The sequence below is a fragment of the Coregonus lavaretus genome (assembly GCF_964263955.1).
Source record: "Coregonus lavaretus genome assembly, chromosome: 34".
Taxonomy (NCBI): Eukaryota; Metazoa; Chordata; class Actinopteri; order Salmoniformes; family Salmonidae; genus Coregonus; species Coregonus lavaretus.
In genome coordinates, this window is record NC_140021.1 from 8678127 (window position 1) to 8702010 (window position 23884).

The 23884-nt window shown below is 40.8% G+C and overlaps 1 protein-coding gene across 1 annotated transcript in view; it reads right to left on the reverse strand.

Annotated features, from left to right (window-relative positions):
* LOC311109053 (histone-lysine N-methyltransferase 2C-like) overlaps positions 1-17891 on the reverse strand; it is a 185298-nt gene extending 167407 nt beyond the window's left edge. Inside the window, exons 1-2 of the mRNA XM_084151839.1 lie at positions 17038-17891; positions 127-306 (exon numbers count right to left, since the gene is read on the reverse strand). Of these exons, the coding sequence (XP_084007965.1) occupies positions 127-305 (179 nt within the window). The 5' untranslated portion in view covers position 306; positions 17038-17891. The remainder of the gene's footprint in view (positions 1-126; positions 307-17037) is intronic.
* Between the last annotated feature and the right edge of the window lie 5993 nt (positions 17892-23884).

The following is a 23884-nucleotide window of genomic DNA, read 5'->3' on the forward strand; positions in this document are numbered from 1 at the left end:
AACAGGATAACATAAGACTGGCCAAACACCACACGGCCCAGTAAAACCACGGAGGGCGACACCATCTGCAAAGCAGTCAACCCCCAGCACAGGCATCACACCAAGGTTAGCGCGAATGGGACCTACTTTTGAGGTGTGGGTGCTCGCGTGGGCGTGCCGGCACCTGCATCCTTACGAGGCCGGCCACGGGGGCGCCTGTCTGTGGGGGCAGGTGAGCTGTCTGAGGGGGAGCCCCCCCCAGTGCTGCTCAGGGGAGGAGACGGTCCGTGGTCAGAGGGATCCAGACTCTTGTACTCTGATGACATTCTGTGGACCGGGATGGGAAGAAAAGAAAGAGAGAGAGATTAGTTTATTTATTAAACCATGGACCTTGGATTGGAGATCTGCATTTTGCATACCTTTTGTGTCTTGCTAGGTAAGATGACAAACTGTATTGTAATGAATGTGACCCGTTTGAGTATACTATGACAGTGGACTTCTATTGAAAATCCCAACAACCACCAATGTGTGTGTGTAATTTTATATATATATATATATATATATATATATATATATATATATATATATATATAAATAAATAATCTAATCTGTGTCCACCAGTTAGACACATAGAAAATGGCAATGAATGCCAACATTCTATGCCATAGGGATCTTTCAATGCAACATTTTCCATTTCAAAACCTGCCAATCTGATTTAACTGATCATGAGCTTGATGATTAGTTGACTAGGTGATTCAGGCGTGATGGTTCAAAAGTTAGACAACACACGTCAACTGAAAGAAACGTAACTCCACTTTCCTTCACATGCCTCATGATGCGAAGCATGCAAAACCACACAAATAAAAGGGGCCAGGATGGAAGGTCACTGTCACAGCACTCCTACTCAACTTTGACTAGCAAATTTGTTGAGGTTACCACAACCTAGCTAGCCCACCAACAACTAGTTTCAAGTTAATGTCACATGCACAAGTACAGTGAAATGCCTTTCTTGCAAGCTCTAACCCCAGCAATGCAGTAATCAATAACAATGTATACTGAACAAAAATATAAAAAAACGCAACATGCAACAATTGGGCACTTCGTTCACAACGTTGACATCAGCAAACCGCTCGCCCACACAACGCCATACACATGGTCTGCTGTTGTGAGGCCGGTTGGACGGACTGCCAAATTCTCTAAAACTACGTTGGAGGCGGCTTATGGTAGAGAAATGACCATTAAATTCTCCGGCAACAGCTTTGGTAGACATTCCTACAGTCGGCATGCCAATTGCACGCTGCCTCCAAACTTGAGACATCTGTGGCATTGTGTTGTGTGACAAAACTGCACATTTTAGAGTGGCCTTTTATTGTCATGCTGTTTAATCAGCTTCTTGATATGCCACACCTGTCAGGTGGATGGATTATCTTGGCAAAGGAGAAATGCTCACTAACAGGGATGTAGAAAAAATTGTGCACAACATTTGAGAGAAATAAGCTTTTTGTGCATCTGAAAAATGTCTGGGATCTTTTATTTCAGCTCATGAAACATGGGACCAACACTTTACATTTACATGCGTTGCATTTACAGTGGGGGAAAAAAGTATTTAGTCAGCCACCAATTGTGCAAGTTCTCCCACTGAAAAAGATGAGAGAGGCCTGTAATTTTCATCATAGGTACACGTCAACTATGACAGACAAAATGAGGAAAAAAAATCCAGAAAATCACATTGTAGGATTTTTAATGAATTTATTTGCAAATTATGGTGGAAACTAAGTATTTGGTCACCTACAAACAAGCAAGATTTACGGCTCTCACAGACCTGTAACTTCTTCTTTAAGAGGCTCCTCTGTCCTCCACTCGTTACCTGTATTAATGGCACCTGTTTGAACTTGTTATCAGTATAAAAGACACCTGTCCACAACCTCAAACAGTCACACTCCAAACTCCACTATGGCCAAGACCAAAGAGCTGTCAAAGGACACCAGAAACAAAATTGTAGACCTGCACCAGGCTGGGAAGACTGAATCTGCAATAGGTAAGCAGCTTGGTTTGAAGAAATCAACTGTGGGAGCAATTATTAGGAAATGGAAGACATACAAGACCACTGATAATCTCCCTCGATCTGGGGCTCCACGCAAGATCTCACCCCGTGGGGTCAAAATGATCACAAGAACGGTGAGCAAAAATCCCAGAACCACACGGGGGGACCTAGTGAATGACCTGCAGAGAGCTGGGACCAAAGTAACAAAGCCTACCATCAGTAACACACTACGCCGCCAGGAACTCAAATCCTGCAGTGCTAGACGTGTCCCCCTGCTTAAGCCAGTACATGTCCAGGCCCGTCTGAAGTTTGCTAGAGTGCATTTGGATGATCCAGAAGAGGATTGGGAGAATGTCATATGGTCAGATGAAACCAAAATATAACTTTTTGGTAAAAACTCAACTTGTCGTGTTTGGAGGACAAAGAATGCTGAGTTGCATCCAAAGAACACCATACCTACTGTGAAGCATGGGGGTGGAAACATCATGCTTTGGGGCTGTATTTCTGCAAAGGGACCAGAACGACTGATCCGTGTAAAGGAAAGAATGAATGGGGCCATGTATCGTGAGATTTTGAGTGAAAACCTCCTTCCATCAGCAAGGGCATTGAAGATGAAACGTGGCTGGGTCTTTCAGCATGACAATGATCCCAAACACACCGCCCGGGCAACGAAGGAGTGGCTTCGTAAGAAGCATTTCAAGGTCCTGGAGTGGCCTAGCCAATCTCCAGATCTCAACCCCATAGAAAATCTTTGGAGGGAGTTGAAAGTCTGTGTTGCCCAGCGACAGCCCCAAAACATCACTGCTCTAGAGGAGATCTGCATGGAGGAATGGGCCAAAATACCAGCAACAGTGTGTGAAAACCTTGTGAAGACTTACAGAAAACGTTTGACCTGTGTCATTGCCAACAAAGGGTATATAACAAAGTATTGAGAAACTTTTGTTATTGACCAAATACTTATTTTCCACCATAATATGCAAATAAATTCATAAAAAATCCTACAATGTGATTTTCTGGAGAAAAAAAAATCTCATTTTGTCTGTCATAGTTGACGTGTACCTATGATGAAAATTACAGGCCTCTCTCATCTTTTTAATTGGGAGAACTTGCACAATTGGTGGCTGACTAAATACTTTTTTCCCCCACTGTATGTGATGGAGTGAGTGTGTGTGTGTGTGTGTGTTGGAGTAGCAGTGTGTGTAGTGTGTAGGGCCCTGTGAGTGTGCATAGAGACTATATATGAATAAAATACAAAGGTCAACTCAGATAGTCAGTGTAGCCATTGCCGTGCGGAAGCAGAGAGAACAGTCGGCAATGCATTTCCTAATGAAGCCGGTGACAGAGGTGGTTTGCGCGATGTTATCGACGGAGTCCCGAAACATCTTCCAGTCAACGCCAGCAAAGCAGTCCTGTAGCATAATATCTGAGTCTGGAGCCCATTTCTCAACAGAGCGAGCCACGTGTGATTCCTGTTTGAGCTTCTTCTTGTAAACAGGAAGTAGGAGTACGGTCATAATCTGATTTGCCGAATGGCGGACGAGGGAGGGCCTTGTATGCTTGCTTGTGGGTAGAATAGCAGTGGTCTTTAAAAATCGCCCCTAGTGGCGAGGGAGACATTGATGGAAGTTGGGCATAACGTGTCTTAATGACGCAAAATTAAAATTAGGCGGCAACCAGAAAAGAAGCCTCTGGATGTACGTTTTCCTGCTTGGTTATAGCATCGTACAGTTCGTTAAGTGCCAGCTTGTTATTTTTTTTGTCCTGAGGTGGAATGTATACAACAGTCACGATAACAGCTGAAAACACCCTCGGCAGGTAAAGTGTTGGCATTTAACCATCAGGTATTACAAGACGGGTGAACAATGTTGATGAAGAGGCAAACCCTCTTCCCCGACTCCACTGTCCTGTCGGTACGGTGAATCCATCGAGTTGGACAGCCAACATGTCCGAGACCCATGTTTCAGAAAAGCAGAGAATACTCCCGTCGCCTTAATCTCGCCAGGATCCCCCCCAACCTTGCCTTTAACGTCGGCGTTTCCTCTTGGGTAGCCCCAAAAAATGGGTCGGAATTACAGAAAGAGCCCAGGGCAGATGAGTCGAAGTTGAACCCGGAATTCAGGTAAGTAACTGCTGATCTGATGTTCAAAGGTTCTTGTTAGTTGTAAGAAATGATAGCAGATTCATTTAGAGAAATGAAAGTAAAAATAAACGACAAAAGATTGACAAAATAGCAAAGTTGGGTCGGAGCTTGCAGAATGACAGCAATCCAGTACGGAGTCATTTTTGTATTTTACCACAGAACACAGCAGATTTAAAATCACCACTATTAGTAACTGAGAAAATTGACAATAGCAACTGCAACAACTGCTCGGTGAAAGGCACAACTGGAAGAGCTCTTCCACAAGGAAGAGCGAAATGAGGAAAAAAATAAAAAGAGGACAAGGAAGAGGGGAAGGCAGTGTCGCCAAGACCAACTGTGCAAAGCCTCGCATTGGGTGACTTCTATAGTGCCTTCAGAAAGTATTCATACCCCTTGACTTATTCCACATTTTGCTGTGAATTCAAAATGTAATTTGTTTTTTTTTAAGAATAGTAATTTACATAAGTATTCACACCCGAATCAATACTTTGTAGAAGCACCTTTGGCAGCAATTACAGCTGTGAGTCTTTCTGGGTAAGTCTTGAAGAGCTTTCCGCACCTGGATTGTGCAACATTTGCCCATTATTCTTTTTCAAAATTCTTCAAGCTCTGCAAAATTGGCTGTTGATCATTCATAGACAACCATTTTCAGGTCTTGCCATAGAATTTCAAGTAGATTTAAGTCAAAACTGTAACTCAGCCACTCAGGAACATTCACTATCTTCTTGGTAAGCAACTCCAGTGTAGATTAGGGCTTGTGTTTTAGGTTATTGTCCTACTGAATGGTGACATCTTCTCCCAGTGTCTGGTGGAAAGCAGACTGAACCAGGTTTTCCTGTCCTTAATGATTACAAGCATACCCAGAACATGATGCAGCCACCACTATGCTTGAAAATATGGAGGGTGGTACTCAGTAATGTGTTGTGTTGGATTTGCCCCAAACATAACTTTTTGTCCTGAATACAAAGTGTTAATTGCGTTGGCACATTTTTTGCAGTATTTGTTTAGTGCCTTGCTGCAAACAGGATGCATGTTTTGGAATAGCCATTAAACTCTAACTGTTTTAAAGTCACCATTGGCCTCAGTGAAATCCCTGAGCGGTTTCCTTCCTCTCCGGCAACCGAGTTAGGAAGAACGCCTGTATCTTAGTACTCCTGAACTTATTTAGGCTTGCCATAAAAAAAGGGCTTGAATACTTATAGACTCAAGGCATTTCAGCTTTTCATTTTTTAAACATTTCAAAAAACATAATTCCACTGACATTTTGGGGTATTGTGTGTAGGCCAGAGACAAATAATCTCAATTGAATCAATTTTAAATTCAGGCTGTAATACAACTAAATGTGGAAAAGGTCAAGGGGTGTGAATACTTTCTGAAGGCACTGTACGTGCTCTACAGAGCACTGCTTAAATTAATTTAGCCATTTAGTTCAGCACAGTCATTCTGGGGTGGAGAGAACAAAAAAAAATAGAAAAAAAGAGAGGAGAGAGAAGAAATAGGAGGGCGCCCCGCTGTGCGTCTGTACCGTCGCTTATTTTAATATTGATTTAACACTAGGGTTTTAACAGGTCTCGAATGCACTGCTAGAGCCAAGTGGCTGCTCAGCCTCACACCGTCGCTGGGCAGACCACAAACACCCTAAGACATGAGCATGCTGGCTTGTTTGAAGCGTTGTCCTATGTGCCTATGTCACCAGAAACTAAAGTTGGTCCATACATGTCTATGACTTGAACGTTTGCATTTCAAAAAGGGTTGTTCTCACATCACAGACCCACCCCCAACAGCAAAACCTTTGGGTCGTCACTGAGCATAAAAACATGGGTTCCCACATTTAAGGACAGATGTGGCTTGTTCGTGACATGTGGCTGCCCTGGCCCTGCTTGTTTGTAGAACACATCCTCTTCCCTTCTTTTCTCCCCTTCTTTAGACTCCCAGCCAATCAGAGTACAGAAATGTTGCTGTTGTTCAGTCCCTCCTTGGCTCAGTCTGCACAGATCTTATCTGAGGTAGTGTTGTAGGTTTGGCCTACAGAAGAGGCCGGTGCGAAAGTAAGTAAGCCATTCCAAAAAGGGAGAAGGATATTCCACAAACTTGGGGACTAAATGTTATTAAATTAAATCTAGATGCAAAACAAGTGATATTTCCCAAAGCCATATTTGTTACAGTAAAACATTTGATATAGTGTAACAAACATTTGGCATAGATCATCACTCTCCATAAAGGCCTATCGTGGCAAAAACACCTTGAAATCGTATGAGTTAAAAAAAATATGAACATCTTTGATATATAGGTACTTGATGTGTGTGGGGGGCGGTCGCTACTCTCAATCTGCCAGGTTAAATGTCTCACTCTTGAACTAGATCATCCCATCTAACACAATCTGTTGTGTTTGTCAATTTGTGGTGAAGGATGTGTGTTGCATTAGTTGAAGAAACAAAAACTGTCAAATATTTGAAATGGAAGAACAATTTGTTTGACACCTTCTGGGGTGTATTCAGCAAGGTGAAACGAAATATTAAGAACATTGCAAACAAAAATGTAATGAATTGAACTGACAAAATTTACTATTTTACATTACAAACCAGAACCCCTGTTCTACACTACAGGCCTACCGTTCTACCTGAACGATCTGTAACATTGCACACTCCTAAACAGGCCCCTCAAACTTTACATTTCGTCTTACTGAACGCAGCAAAGGTTGCACAAGCATTAGTAGGAGGGGCCTGCAAGCAGCTAAGTGGGTGCTGACGGTTCTCTCAGCTAATTTAACAACCACGACCATCACTGACAACAGCTTGCATACTGCTCCTGCAACAATGGCAACACCAGACTGCAGGCTCTTCAGAGTGGAAAACCAGCATGAACATTTTAAAAACGCAAGGCTTTCCTGAATGTCATTTTATGTCTTTCAAAGACTTGCTGGAAGCCACTACATAGCCTATATTTAAGTTATTAATTTGACACCCTAAGGATGACACATTTCTCCAACTTCACCATTAAGGGTGGCTACCATGCACTACAAGCAATTATCTTCAGAATATGCTTAATCATTTGTGTGTCATAATTTAGCCTCACAGATAGCTGAGTCATTTCCATGTAAAAAGACCCATGAACACCAACATGTGAAGTTCATAGGATCATGTCAAATTGGGTGTCAAATGAAAGCTAAGAATGTATTTTATTTTATTTTATTATTAAGGCATATATCAATTTTTCAACAAATGTCCATCCTAAAATGTTGGATTAAGGCTTTGTTTTCTGGTCAAAAAGTTAGAAAAGAAGAACATCTCCCAGAAGAAGTCTTAAGGTATTTGAAATACATTAAAAAACAATAATGATGAGGTAAAGACCAATGCCAACTAATTTCAACACTTATATTTAGTTTGAGAAATGATTTGCCTTCTGTAAGTTTAAGAAACATTGCCTTGTGCCTTGAAATTCCATTACCAAAAACCCACATATCTTTAAGATATTTTCTAATTTCTCTCCCTCACGAAAGGAGAATAATGAAAGTTCACATTAGTAACAAGTAAAGGTAGACCTATCAATTAGTGTTTTTACTGATAATGTTTTTAAAAAAATTGGTAACTGAATTTCTGCAAGTGAATTGGCTACAATGGGAAATCATAGTAGTCATAAACCACCAGAAGTGGGTATACGCTAATTTGTCCCAAAATAAATCTAAAACGGCCGTGTGAAGGCGCCGTGTGACAAATTCTATGAGAAACATTGACATACACTCTGAATGACCTAAAATGATAAATCCAATATTGGTCTTTCAGTCAGGCCAACCCAAGCTGTACTGTACAAGTAGGCTAACAGTAGGTTGACTATTGAAACAGATAAATGAGGCTGTCAACGGAGTCAAAAATTAACAGGTTTCTGATTTCTCCCATTTTATTCAGGTTAATGCTCTCAAAGTCACACTTTTTAAATAGAAAAACAACATTGGATGTCCTAAGTTCATAACAATGCTTAAACCACATCAGGAGACCACTTGAGGTCTGGGAAAAATCAAAGACATTTTGATTGTTTTGTGTAGTTCAAATCAAATCGTATTGGTTACATACACATATTAAGCAGATGTTATTGCGGGTGTAGCTAAATGCTTTTGTTTCTAGCTCCAACAGTGCAGTAGTCTGTAAGTCACTCTGGATAAGAGCGTCTGCTAAATGACTAAAATGTAGTATCTAACAATACACAGAAATATATAAATAAATATTAGGACGAACAATGTCGGAGTGACATTAAAAAGTTACCCTTTAATTCAAGTGCACAGACGCCTACCACTGTTTTTTGGTTAACAGTGTTTCTGTAGTGCACATGAGATGGAGTTTGCAAAACAAATGGCCACTGGCTTGATGCAAATAATCATGATATTCTGCAGGTAGGCGTAGTTTACTTTGTAGCTAGTTAACATTTAATTGATAAACCTTTCCCTCTACCAGATGACGGTTAGGCCTATCGTTCGCATAGCATCACTATATTTTTCCTGTTCCTTAATATTATGAGGCATATCTTACCTTGCTTCAAAGTAGCCTACAGCCAAAATCCCACCACAGAAACGTGGAGGAAATTATTTTCTAAAGACTTCCTCATACAGTGACTTCCTCATACAGCCCTTTACTTTTTCCACATTTTGTTACATTACAGCCTTATTCTAAAACTGATTAAATTGTTTTCTTTCCTCATCAATCTACACACAATATCCCATGATGAAAAAGCAAAAACTTGTTTGTAGACATTTTTGATAAATAAATAAATGAAATATCACATTTACATAAGTATTCAGACCCTTTACTCAGTACTTTGTTGAAGCACCTTTGGCAGCGATTACAGCATCGAGTCTTCTTGGGTATGACGCTATAAGCTTGGCACACCTGTATTTGGGGAGTTGCTCCTATTCTTCTCTGCAGATCCTCTCAAGCTCTGTCAGGTTGTATGGGGAGCATTGCTGCACAGCTATTTTCAGGTCTCTCCAGAGATGTTCGATCGGGTTCAAGTCCGGGCTCTGGCTGGGCCACTCAAGGACATTCAGAGACTTGTCCTGAAGCCACTCCTGTTATTGACTGTATGTTTTGTTTATCCCATGTGTAACTCGGTGTAGTTGTTGTTTTTAATCGCACTGCTTTGCTTTATCTTGGCCAGGTCGCAGTTGTAAATGAGAACTTGTTCTCAACTGGCCTACCTGGTTAAATAAAGGTTAAATAATATTTTTTTTTAACTCCTGCGTTGTCTTGGCTGTGTGCTTAGGGTCGTTGTCCTGTTGGAAGGTGAACCTTTGCCACAGTCTGAGGTCCTGAGCGCTCTGGAGCAGGTTTTCATCAAGGATCTCTCTGTACTTTGCTCCATTAATCTTTGCCTCGATCCTGACTAGTCTCCCAGTCCCTGCCTCTGAAAAACATTCTCACAGCATGATGCTGCCACTACCATGCTTCACCGTAGGGGTGGTGCCAGGTTTCCTCCAGATGTGACGCTTGGCATTCAGGCCAAAGAGTTCAATCTTGGTTTCTACAGACCAGAGAATCACGTACAGTGGGGAAAAAAAGTATTTAGTCAGCCACCAATTGTGCAAGTTCTCCCACTTAAAAAGATGAGAGAGGCCTGTAATTTTCATCATAGGTACACGTCAACTATGACAGACAAAATTAGGAAAAAAAAATCCAGAAAATCACATTGTAGGATTTTTTATGAATTTATTTGCAAATTATGGTGGAAAATAAGTATTTGGTCAATAACAAAAGTTTCTTAATACTTTGTTATATACCCTTTGTTGGCAATTACACAGGTCAAACGTTTTCTGTAAGTCTTCACAAGGTTTTCACACACTGTTGCTGGTATTTTGGCCCATTCCTCCATGCAGATCTCCTCTAGAGCAGTGATGTTTTGGGGCTGTCGCTGAGCAACACGGACTTTCAACTCCCTCCAAAGATTTTCTATGGGGTTGAGATCTGGAGACTGGCTAGGCCACTACAGGACCTTGAAATGCTTCTTACGAAGCCACTCCTTCGTTGCCCGGGCGGTGTGTTTGGGATCATTGTCATGCTGAAAGACCCAGCCACGTTTCATCTTCAATGCCCTTGCTGATGGAAGGAGGTTTTCACTCAAAATCTCATGATACATGGCCCCATTCATTCTTTCCTTTACACTGATCAGTCGTCCTGGTCCCTTTGCAGAAAAACAGCCCCAAAGCATGATGTTTCCACCCCCATGCTTCACAATAGGTATGGTGTTCTTTGGATGCAACTCAGCATTCTTTGTCCTCCAAACACGACAAGTTGAGTTTTTACCAAAAAGTTCTATTTTGGTTTCATCTGACCATATGACATTCTCCCAATCCTCTTCTGAATCATCCAAATGCACTCTAGCAAACTTCAGATGGGCCTGAACATGTACTGGCTTAAGCAGGGGGACACGTCTGGCACTGCAGGATTTGAGTCCCTGTGTTACTGATGGTAGGCTTTGTTACTTTGGTCCCAGCTCTCTGCAGGTCATTCACTAGGTCCCCCCGTGTGGTTCTGGGATTTTTGCTCACCGTTCTTGTGATCATTTTGACCCCACGGGGTGAGATCTTGCGTCGAGCCCCAGATCGAGGGAGATTATCAGTGTTCTTGTATGTCTTCCATTTTCTAATAATTGCTCCCACAGTTGATTTCTTCAAACCAAGCTGCTTACCTATTGCAGATTCAGTCTTCCCAGCCTGGTGCAGGTCTACAATTTTGTTTCTGGTGTCCTTTGACAGCTCTTTGGTCTTGGCCATAGTGGAGTTTGGAGTGTGACTGTTTGAGGTTGTGGACAGGTGTCTTTTATACTGATAACAAGTTCAAACAGGTGCCATTAATACAGGTAACGAGTGGAGGACAGAGGAGCCTCTTAAAGAAGAAGTTACAGGTCTGTGAGAGCCAGAAATCTTGCTTGTTTGTAGGTGGCCAAATACTTATTTTCCACCATAATTTGCAAATAAATTCATAAAAAATCCTACAATGTGATTTTCTGGATATTTCTTTCTCAATTTGTCTGTCATAGTTGACGTGTACCTATGATGAAAATTACAGGCCTCTCATCTTTTTAAGTGGGAGAACTTGCACAATTGGTGGCTGACTAAATACTTTTTTCCCCCACTGTATCTCATGGTCTGAGAGTCTTTAGGTGCCTTTTGGCAAACTCCAAGCGGGCTGTCATGTGCCTTTTACTGAGGAGTGGCTTCCGTCTGGCCACTCTACCATAAAGGCCTGATTGGTGGAGTGCTGCAGAGATGGTTGTCCTTCTGGAAGGTTCTCCCATCTCCACAGAGGAACGCCATCTTCAAAGAGGAACGCTAGAGCTCTGTCAGAGTGACCATCGGGTTCTTGCTCTGACATGCACTGTCAACTGTGGGACTTTATATAGACAGGTGTGTGCCTTTCCAAATCATGTCCAATCAATTGAATTTACCACAGGTGGACTCCAATCAAGTTGTAGAAACATCTCAAGGATGATCAATGGAAACAGGATGCACCGGAGCTCAATTTCGAGTCTCATAGAAAAGGGTCTGAATACTTATGTAAATAAGGTATAAGGCTGTAAAGTAACAAAATGTGGAAAAAGTCAATGTGAATACTTTCCAAAGGCACTGTATGCGTTCTCCTGTTCTTTCAACTTTCTTTAAATTGTCTAGCAGCCAAAATAATTATCCTAGTCATATTAGCAACCCATGATAAATTAGTTGTTGCATCTTTAGATCTCACCTCTTTGTAAGGATATTTCCATCTCTGTCCATGAAACTGCTCGCATGTGCGGTGTGCATTTTAAAATGTGAAGAAATAATCAAGGTTCATACACATATAGAAAATTTGATTTTTAACCAAAAAATTTGGCGGCGTCTATGTACCAGGGTTTCCGTTAGGGTGCGTAAGCTGATTAGGATGTCCACCCACGGTGCTCAGAATGACAGAAACCACATTTAGGTGGTAATTCGGTCATTCATAAACAGAACATGCAAGCCGAGGATGCAACGATGTTCTTACCTAATTCTGATGCGCACTTTGAAGATGTTAGAATAACTGTCCACATTTACTTTTCCTCAGCCAACAAGACGAGTAACGAACAGGAAAACCACCATCACCGATGTCAGTCTACTATCCTCCATAGTAGAACATTTACATTTACATTTTAGAACAATTTACCTATTCTATTGGTCAGCATGTCGAGAAAGAAATAGCCTGTTCCAAACACTCTGGGATAGTTGTGGGACGATAGATCCCAAATTCATACAACCAGTAGGCCTATAAAACAAAATGTTAAAAAGCAATGAGTCTGATGCAACAGATCAGAGCATTTAGCTTAAAATGTTGGTCAACTATTATTTATTCACATTATAAGTGCAGCAATGCGCACAAGGCAGTAGTCTACACGCGAATGTTCGTTCCATAATGCAATTAGCAGGAAAACACCTTTGTCAAAAGCGAGCGGTTTCATGTGACACAAATATCTGTTAGAAATGTTTAAAGATCTAACATGCAACAACTAGCACGGGTTGCTAATATGACTAGGATTGTGCTTTTGGCTACAGGACAATGAAATAAAGTTGATTTAAAATAATTAGCTCCACAGATATGGTGTGATTTTGGCTAGGCTACTTTCAAGCAAGGTATGACATGCCTCATAATATGCAGTAAAACGTTCACCTTCCAAACAATTAAGTATAGGTTTTCAAAATGCATACTGCCTCTAGCTCACTGCAAAGTGGTGTGTGATGCGCTGATGAAGCCTGGATTCCGTTGCCTATGCAGTTTGAGATGCTGTAGCAGCAGCTCCAGCGCTTTCTGACAGATTTTCCACTCAAAGGCTCTGTATGCTGTACCCGTGTGATAAATAAGATGCGTAGCGAATATACTGTACACACGAGACAATTTAATTCCACTAAATTATGCAAATTAACCTGTAGCCTGATAAGCATGACCAGTCAAATGTATTTCCATCAACTGGTATTTTCAACAATTAAATAGGCTAAAAAGCATTATTTCGCAATGGAATATTTTCTTTTTGCTTGTCCAGCGCCAATTTAATTTAGTTTTTTCTATCGGCCAAAAGCCAGCTAACTGAAACCCTGATATGTACGTATAAAAAAAAGTATGACTAATGTGGTATCGACACAGGGAGGCTGCTCTCTGATCCCATCTCCTGTCATTGTGCAAGGCTCTTAACAGGCAGGAGCGACACTGTGTGCTATCTATCTAGCAAGGTAGCTAGCACACGGTGTCGATAACGTTCAAGTTAACTAGCACACGGTGTTTCCCTAGCATCCTGTCTGCTGTGCTAGCGGGAGGCGTGGACGACCGGTAGACAGTGTCCTCTGCCCCCGCCTGTCGGGCACGGTTCTCTCCGATAAACAGCATGGTTGGGGCGACACCGTGTCCTAGCTAGCAAGCTAGCACAAGGTGTCACTAACTAGCTAGCAAACACACTGTCTCCCCAGCCTCATGCCTGCTGTGCTAGCGGGAGGCAGGGGCGACCGGTAGACAGTGTCCTTTGCCTCTGCCTTTCTGGCACTGTTTTCCCGCAGTTCTGTTAACGACGGTGAGGGCAGGTGTTCGGCAGGCGGGAGTGAAGGACACTGTCTACCGCTAGCTAGCAAGGAGGACTCCGGTAGGCAGGGGCAAAAACTCAGATAATTTGATTTCCCTTTTGATCCACATTCGTGTAACACAAGCATGACGATGTCGTGCTCCAAAAGGGGGGGGGGGGGGGATCCAATGTCCCATAAATTGGATTCCTAAATCAAGTGGAAGTATCTACAAAACAAGTTGAAGCCACATAATCTAAAATAAAGCCTACATCAAATATTTTTTCCTTAAATTACTGTTCGCGTGATTGAACTGAATCCCAACTAATATAATGGCGTAGTGAATCGTTAGTTGTCAAAAAATAATTGTTTAAATGAATCAAATGAATCGTTCCAAAAAGTAAATCAACTTTGTACTGCATTATTTGCGAATGTCGGTGGAACGTTTTTTGGGACATGATGAAAACATGAATACATGCTAATAGCTAAACAGTTACCTAGAGGGCACAAGATATGTTTTGAATTGGCTACCTAGTTATTAGTCTGTTCTCTATCATATTTTAATAGGCCTACCTGCTGATGAAATGTCTGACTGTCTCGCTCTCCTTGAGCAACAGCTCACTCATCTCGCACACATGCAGATGATGCACGCAAACAGAAGCGCTAAAGTATTCCTGATAAAATATTTAAAAACTGTGCCTAAATAAATGACATCAGAAACTATTAAATTAATTTCCAACTTTAACATTTTCCCAAACTTTTCCAGGCCTGGAAAACACCAATTTAAAATGCTAATGTTTCAAGGTTTTTCCATGACCTTAAGAACGCTGAATAATAGTTAATCAAAATTAAGCTAAACATTCTGATCTGTTCCATCAGCCTTATTAAATTATACGGCATATAACTCCACTACACTACTTTGATACGCATCGTGGGGATTAAAGTGAGTATACGCAATGCCCAATGAAAAATAAATGGGTAAACGCCGTATTCCTGTGTATACCCTCCACCACTGAAAACCACAGTTGGGTTTACAAGTTTGGACAGCACAGTACACAGAGCACACATCAATGTACAGCACAGTAAAGAAAAGTAGAGTATAGTTCAGTACACAGTAGAGCACACTAGAGTTGAGTACACTATTATGTAAACATAGACGTCTATGGTTCAGATTTGGTCCAGTCCGGACCAACCAAATTTGGTCTTGTTTGGGGGCGGAGCTCTTTAAAATAATAGCCAGTGTATAGAATAACACCCAAATATGCAAAGGAGGATATTGCATATTTATACCTTTGTGTACCTATACAGGATACATCACCATGAAGAGAATGACTTATATATCCATAATTATGCATTTCTCTGTAGTACAGATCAGGGACCCATGATGAAATTCTGTTACCGGGTGTAAATCCACTTCACTTACTGTAGTTCAATAACAAAAATAGATTTTTTCAAAGTCAATGTGTCATGTCATACATAGCTGGCACCCCATTCTTTCTGCAGACATCATTGAGTTGTATAGTGTGTTAAACTTAGAAATCAATGGCTTTTGTGTGGTGTACATTTTAAGTGAGAAATCTGAGTCAACGCAATTGAATTACAGTGGAATTACCCTCTTGTTTATGGGGAGCCTAGTCAGAATTTGCACTGTAAGTACCAAGACACAGGAATATGGGTTATGAAGGTGGTATGAAGTCCTTACATATTAGGTACCCTCCAAACAGTGAAAATAGTTATATTGAATAATCCTCCTTCTTGACGTTTTGCTCTCCTTTCAGCATGGCAAAAATCAAGCTAAAAACCGACACTTCACCTATGTAGCCCAATGGCTGTGCTTTAATGTGCAAGGTCTCCGAAAACAACATCTGTTTTTTTTTTTTCTCTCATCTTGGCTTGGTTCTTAGTAAGCACTACAGGACCATGACATGTTCCAGACTGATAATATTTACTGTGGTAAAATTTAGATTAATTGAGCCATTCCATATCCTATATTCAAGGATCCTCTCATTCTTTCATAAGACTTATGAAAGCTTCAGGGTCGGTTTCCCAAACACAGATTAAGCCTAGTCTTCATTGAAACAACTTTTTAGTCCAGGACTAGGCTTAATCTAAATCCAAGAAAACATTCCTTAGAGTTCCTGAAACAGTAGACACATAAACTCTGTCTACATTCACACATGACGTTAAATCAACGTGTCCAAACCAGACATCTAACATTATTAATGACATCACACCTGGAACACTGACAACACTGTTCTGAAGATTGTAAGTGACAACTGACCTTCTCAACTCCTACCTCTGCTCCAATCAATAAAAGTTTCCTGGCCTGTTTTCCTTGACGTCCTCCACTTCTGACACGGTCATCTTCTCCTCCCTTTCTGCACTTTCCTCCACTCTTACCTGTCTACAGCATTCTGTCTCAATCTTCATTAACTGAACAACATGATGCACATAGCTTCTCATAACATTTTTCTGTCCTTAGCTCTTTAGTGTCTCACATAACGCTGTGGTACAGAGACAAATATTGTTCAATATGAAATGAGACATCATATGATAGCAACTGGATTCCATGATTGTCAATGGAAGGACCTGCAAGCAGTGTTGGCTTTAAAGTCACACCAAGAGTTGTTCATTGTTATTGAGGAAAGATATTGCAATTCATGTTTATAACAAACACTGGGCTCATCTCATGTCATACCAATAGCCATAAAATGTCTGGTTCTCCAACTTAGGTCCTGGAGACCTACTGGGTGTGCAGGGATTTCTTCCAGCCCATCACCAATACCTGACCTGATTCAAATAGTCATCCTAACATGCATTTTCAGCCTGGGCCATAATTTGCAAAGTCAGGTGTGTTACTGAAAGGCTGAATGAATGCCTGTACACCAAATATCCTGGACTGGAGTTTGAGACCTCTGGTTTAAAACGTCCAGGCTCTGTGATCTGCTTATTGCAAAACCCATTTGTGCAGTTCAAGAGTGGGCATTGGGGTTGAACGTATGTTGTTCAAAGCTCTGTAAACACACACTAAGTTTTTGACCGCATCATTAGTTGATAGTCATAACCATGCCAAACACTGATATTTCTTGCTTCTTCTTGCGTGAGTAGCCTAACCATAGCGCTAAAGTCTCATTAAAATTGAAATTAAGTTGAATTCAAGCAGTAAGAGGCGCTCAAAGGCCATATATTAGCATAGAAATTATAACAGAAACCGAGCGCTCTACGCTACGGTGACATGAGTGGCCACACGGAAATATTGAAGGTGGCTGGTTCTCGCTGCGTAACAAACCAAACTATGAGTAAAATGTCGAGATATACATTACAACTTACCTTTCAAACCCTAGAAGTGTAGATGGATTTCCTTCATGACCTTTAAAGCCATATGAGAAATGTAATACTTTCGTTTATAAGTGGGGGGGGGGGGGGGGGGGGGGGTATCGTTGACTCGATCTTCCACCAATTCAAAAATATGGGGAAACGACCGGTGCACTTTCGGCGCCTCAAAACCATACATGAACAGATATATTCCTTTATGTATTCTTCGGTTCTTCGCTTCTAAAAGTACGTCAACCAGTGAACATTACTACTCTTCTTTCGACCACCAAGATTCACTTTCCACTGGAAAACGCATCAAAATGATATTATACATCCCAATCGTTTCTTCAATTCTTCACAGCAAAATGATTGCAATAAAGATATATCCACAACTTGAAAAACCCCACAAAAGGTTTGTAAAAGCTTTAAAACTATCGAGAGAAAATAAAACGCTTACGGAATTGATGCAATTCTTTTTTTCCTTTCCAGCTTCCAGCCAACTTAAACCAGTATTAAATCCAACAAGAAACTTTCTTCAAAGATTTCATATGGATTATGTTTGATATAGTTTCTTCCGTTGAAACATTCCTGTTAGAATACAGAAAATTAAGTTTTCTTCTGAAAATGTGAAATTTAAAGTTGAAGCATTTACTCCATCATGGTGGCCATGTTTAGGAGAGACCTAAGCACTGCCTGTCAACGTTTGTCGCGGAAATAGGTCCAATTAAATGTTGAATTACACGTATTAGATAAAATAATGGTCCAACAGGAATAAACCATATATAAAAGATGAGCTTATGCAAAGGCGTAAATACAAATATATGTAAATTGCAGCGTTTTGGGTCAGATCGCGTAGTACATGTTATGAAAAAAAGTCTCACTGACCCTGCGGAGTGATACATTGGTGCACTATCCAGGTAAAGAGACTTCTCAGTCATCAGCCAAGAACTCTGAAAACATGGATCAGGAGTTCTTAACTAGAGTGGATGGGATTCTGTTCGCCTGGCCATGAGTTCTCTCTATTTCGAGTAATATCTGCTTGTTTTATTCAAGAGAGCTCAGTGGCAACATAACTATTATTTTGTGATTAGTTATTATGCTTGAAAATAAGTCAATATATTTTTTTATTTATGTTGCTACAAAAGTCATTATTCTCAGAATTATCACATTGTGGAATAGATTACAATTGGTTATTATTGGTATATATTCTTGAAATAAATAAAATAACAATATAAAAATACAAAACATAAGACTATTCTACTAGCTGGCAGAAGTGCATAACATAATTAATTCCATTTTGCCTTACACTGCAGAAAATTAGGGTAACTGTGGGAGTTCTAACAGAGTTATGAATAGTGTACATTTCAAAACATGTTATAAGTTGTTATTAAACATTAAGGTATCAAACACACTTAAAGCACGTAATAATGCATCCATTTCTTTTTTGTCAAAGGGAGTCACAAATTACATTTAATCACCAGGCATCAACTTCCTTGAGGGGACAAATAAGGCTCCCATACATTCACCTACAGCCGCCTATTATAGTGTTACTTTATCTAATGATTCTGCTCAGCTCTTTTCGTTAGATTTATTTTTCTCATTGATCAGTGGGATGCACTCTGAGGGTCAAGGAGGGGGTGGAGGAAGTCCAAACTGGTCCAGGTGCAGGAGGAAATGAGCTTCATGGGTTGAAAGAGGCTCCACTGTCTAACAGGACAGTGCTTCACTGATTCGCTGAGTGCTCAGACCTCACTTATATCCTCCTCTTGTGTCCTTAGTTGTGTGTGCGTTTGTGTCAATGAAAGTGTGCTTCTTCTCTGCCGTGAAGTGTTTTGAGTGGGGGTAGGACTCATATAAATATAGTCCGCAATTTGTTTCCCTACCCACCATCAGTACACTAAGCCATCACTGTATATATGACAATAGTGTTAGAATTTTAATATAATCTATGAATAACCTTCCCAAAAATGCATCCAGTATATATCCACGTCCATATAATAGACTTTGGGAGTTGTTCTGATGGATGACACATTGAAACAGTTAGATGATATCCCAATTTACTCTTATGGTATACTATAATACCCACTGCGCTTTTGTTGCAATTATACAGCCTAGATCAAGCTAAAGGTTCATTCAAATGTTACCTTTTGTCATCCCAAATAATTTATAATTAATTCAGGGAGGTCTTATTTTTGAGACATTATGGGATTAATTTTGAATTGCTAATGCGGGGCCTTTCTCGTTCAAGCTCAATTGTATATACCTTGAAAGGGACTGCACCGCTCTCTTCCCTGTCATATTATGCCATCCTAATGGAGCCCCCTCTCCCTATACAACCCATGCCCTTTGAAACTTGAGAATTCAAAATAACAAAATAATAATAATTGAACTTGCACCAATCTATATAATTGGTGTTAATTAGCCCTTCGTTTTGTCAAGTTCTGCAGTGGTTTATCATTTGAGAGACTTGGGCAATATATTGACAAATTACTCCAGCTGGAGGTCTCCTGCTGAAGCAACCCTGTGGCTACCACTGTCTCCCACCCACAACATAGCCTAGCTTAGGCAGTGGCTAGTATAATATACTGATTCTACCCCCTATGTATCCTCTTTTACTCTAATATTTGATGATACAACATGACTGCAGTGAGGTTGCCCTGTGTAGCTCAGTTGGTAGAGCATGGCGCTTGCAACGCCAGGGTTGTGGGTTCGATTCCCACGGGGGGCCAGTATGAAAATGTATGCACTCACTAACTGTACGTCGCTCTGAATAAGAACGTCTGCTAAATGACTAAAAATAAATTTTAAAAACACCACAGTAACTTTGCCATTTTTTAAAACCAGTCAATAATTACGGAGATAGGATGGAAAGACAAATGCATGCCACATATGAGACTAGTTAAGACCATTCACTCTGGATTTCATGGAGTTAGGTTAGATGGCAACTTCCATTATGTTTTACCTTACAGTGCCTTTGGAAAGTATTCAGACCACTTTACTTATTCTAAAATGTATTACATTGTTTTATCCCCTCATCAATCTACACACAATACCCCATAATGAGAAAGCAAAAACAGGTTTTTATACATTTTTCCAAATGTATAAAAAATGTAACACTTAAATATCACATTTACATAAGTATTCAGACCCTTTACTCAGTACTTTGTTTAAGCACCTTTGGCAGCAATTACAGCATCGAGTCTTCTTGGGTATGACACTACAAGCTTGGCACACCTGTATTTGGAGAGTTTCTCCCATTCTTCTCTGCAGATCCTCTCAAGCTCTGTCAGGTTGGATGGGGAGCGTTGCTGCACAGCTATTTTCAGGTTTCTCCAGGGATGTTAGATCGGGTTCAAGTCCGGGCTCTTGCTGGGCCACTCAAGGACATTCAGAGACTTGTCCTGAAGCCACTCCTGCATTGTCTTGGCTGTGTGCTTAGGGTCATGTATGCACGCATGACTGTAAGTCGCTTTGGATAAAAGCGTCTGCTAAATGGCATATTATTATTATTATTATTATTGTCCTGTTGGAAGGTGAACCTTCGCCCCAGTCTGAGGTCCTGAGCGCTCTGGAGCAGGTTTTCATCAAGGATCTCTCGGTACTTTGCTCCGTTAATCTTTGCCTCGATCCTGACTAGTCTCCCAGTCCCTGCCTCTGAAAAACATTCTCACAGCATGATGCTGCCACCACCATGCTTCACCGTATGGTTGGTGCCAGGTTTCCTCCAGATGTGACGCTTGGCATTCAGGCCAAAGAGTTCAATCTTGGTTTCATCAGACCAGATAATCTTGTTTCTCATGGTCTGAGAGTCTTTAGGTGCCTTTTGGCAAACTCCAAGCGGGATGTCATGTACATTTTACTGAGGAGTGGCTTCCGTCTGGTCAATCTACCATAAAGGCCTGATTGGTGGAGTGTTGCAGAGATGGTTGTCCTTCTGGAAGTTTCTCCCATCTCCACAGAGGAACTCTAGAGCTCTGTCAGAGTGACCATCAGGTTCTTGGTCACCTCCCTGACCAAGGCCCTTCTCCCCCGATTGCTCAGTTTGGCTGGGCGGCCAGCTCTAGGAAGAGTCTTGGTGGTTACAAACTTCTTCCATTAAAGAATGATGGAGACCACTGTGTTCTTGCGGACCTTCAATGTTGCAGACATTTTTTGGTAACCTTCCCCAGATCTGTGCCTCGACTCAATCTTGTCTCGGAACTCTACGGACAATTCCTTCGACCTCATGGCTTGCCTTTTGCTCTGATATGCACTGTCAACTGTGGGACCTTATATAGACAGGTGTGCGCCTTTCCAAATCATGTCCAATCAATTGAATTTACCATAGGTGGACTCCAATCAAGTTGTAGAAACATCTCAAGGATGATCAATGGAAACAGGATGCACCTGAGCTCAATTTCGTGTCTCATAGCAAAGGGTCTGAATACTTATGTATATAAGGTATTTCTATTTTTTATTTTTAATACATTGGTTAAAATGTATAAAAAACTGTTTTTGCTTTGTCATTATGGGGTATTGTGTGTAGATTGCTGAGGATAAAAAAAATTCATTTTAGAATAAGGCTGTAATGTAATAAAATGTGGAAAAAGTCAAGGGGTCTGAATACTTTCCGAAGGCACTGTACATTTCACAATTTCTCAAAGCTTAAATACAACACACACACACACATTTGTCTTACACCTAAACACATAGAGAAATAATGAACTAAGAATCATTGGTCTCATGTCTTCTAATTAGGGATATGCTGTTGAACACACTGCTTCTTCACCCCGGGCTTGGACTACTAAATGGTATCATTCAGAGCCATAAGCCCTCCCCAGGCGTCAAGCCTTTCGCTAACTGCTGAAGGAAACAAAGAAAAAATCAACAGCAATAAACAAATCAATTAAGAGGAACTGTCTCCCTTTTGTGCTGCTTGGCATCCATTTGGTTTTCTGGGCCAAAGTTAAAGGCTGCTGTGCTGTCGTGGTCTTGGAGTCTGTCGGTTGAATGTGGGCAAGGGGAACCAGTTAAAATCAGTAAGTAAGCAAATTGACAATTCATAATAAAATAATATTGAGACTGTGGCATCATGTAACGTGCGTTACATTGATTGATAGTTTGTGCTGACAAAATGTAATCTAATTTTCTAAAATAAAAAAAGGGTTTGAGCTATCCAGCCTCTGAGTGGGATGTTTTGAACTAGTATCGTTACTGGTGCTTCATTAAATTAGAATCAAGGTGATGCCTTTACAGCCAAGAGCAGCACCTTGTGAATATGGATTATGAAGGAGAGTATGGGTTATTATTGAATATCAAACATGACAGAGGATGTTAATATGCATAATTGTATCCTCATGCTGAGAAGGACATTCAAGTTGGTTATGACTAGATGGGATGCAGCTAATGTCAGAAGTTTGTAGCAGGTTAGAAGAATTTACGCAGCAGGTTAGGATAATTAATGTAGAAGGTTAGGCCCAATTAGGTTAAGGTTAGGAACGGGGTTAGGGTTAGCTAAAATGCAACAATTCTCCCAGACGTGACTCGAACATGCAACTTTTGAGGTGACTTTGACAATAGCTGCATCCCTTCTAGCAATGACCATTCAAGTTGAAGACCAGTGTATCCATAAGGCAGCCAATTATTAAAAACAACAACACCTTTGTGCCCTTGACCACACTTGCTTGTATAGAAAATCTAAATTGCAACATCAAAAACCTTTCAAATCGAAGCTTTTTGGCAGAGTAATGCGAGTCGGAGAGATGAGAATGTTGCTTTGCTCTTTCTATGATAGAAGAGAATTGATCTAAACATTTTCAAGAAAATAAGGAGCCTTAAACCATATCGACCATGAGCAAAGCTTAAAGAGAGAGTATAAAGAATACAATGTGAAATGACTTGGCAACAGCTGGGCGCTCAGCACAGACGTGTACTGCCATGAGGCCATTATGGTTCATGCTTATCGACTGAAACCAACTGCACACTCCAAATACAAAGAATGTCATCATTATAGGTGGGCTATTTATCCAGAACTGAGGACACAATATAGAAATACATTCTTAGTCTTTCATTCTAATGAGAAAAATGTGTATATTTACAGATTTCACCTATAATATTAATGTTTCTTCTAACACTGTTGAGAATTTTAATTATACAAGCCCAGCTGTCACTCAACAGAGGTCTGAAGTTGAACGTGCCTTTCAAATGCAACACAGAACATTTTCACAACTCATCTATGCAGCAGTTTGTCCTGCGTAGATGCCTAAAGGTGGATGGGTTGGGGGATATACAGTATGTGCAACAATCTATGCTGTCCTTGTGAGCTATTTAGTTAATACCCTGAGGGATAAATCACATGACATGGGACAACGGAGGACCAGAGTGAACAGCTGCTGGAGGCGTGGGTACTTTTATCAATTCCTCTTAGAGTAATAACAAACCATTCAGTGCCTAATTACTCAGTAAGGTTTGCCTTATAGAACAGAGAGCCATGAAACAATACAGGGATCCACAGGGAGGGAACAAAACCCTGCTATTATGTACAGTACAGCTGGTCTCCATCAATGAGCTACTAGCAGCCTGGGTTCCACAGGACGCGTGACTGATAGATAATTACAGTGTAATTAGTTGTGTTTCTCCAGGGCATCGCTATGGGATGCTGGCTGGGTGTCAAAAGTCAAAGGATAATTGGGTAGAGTGAGAGTAGTCCTGCTTGAACATGAAGACCCCATTTAAATAGCAGTGCTTGCCAGCTTGACCAAGCACTCCCCATATTACAAGCTAGGCATGAACCTAGAAATTGATGATGTGCATCAAAATGGAGGCCCAACAGTCCGTGAAAATGTTTAAACTATCACCCTAAATGTTTACTAGAATAGATATT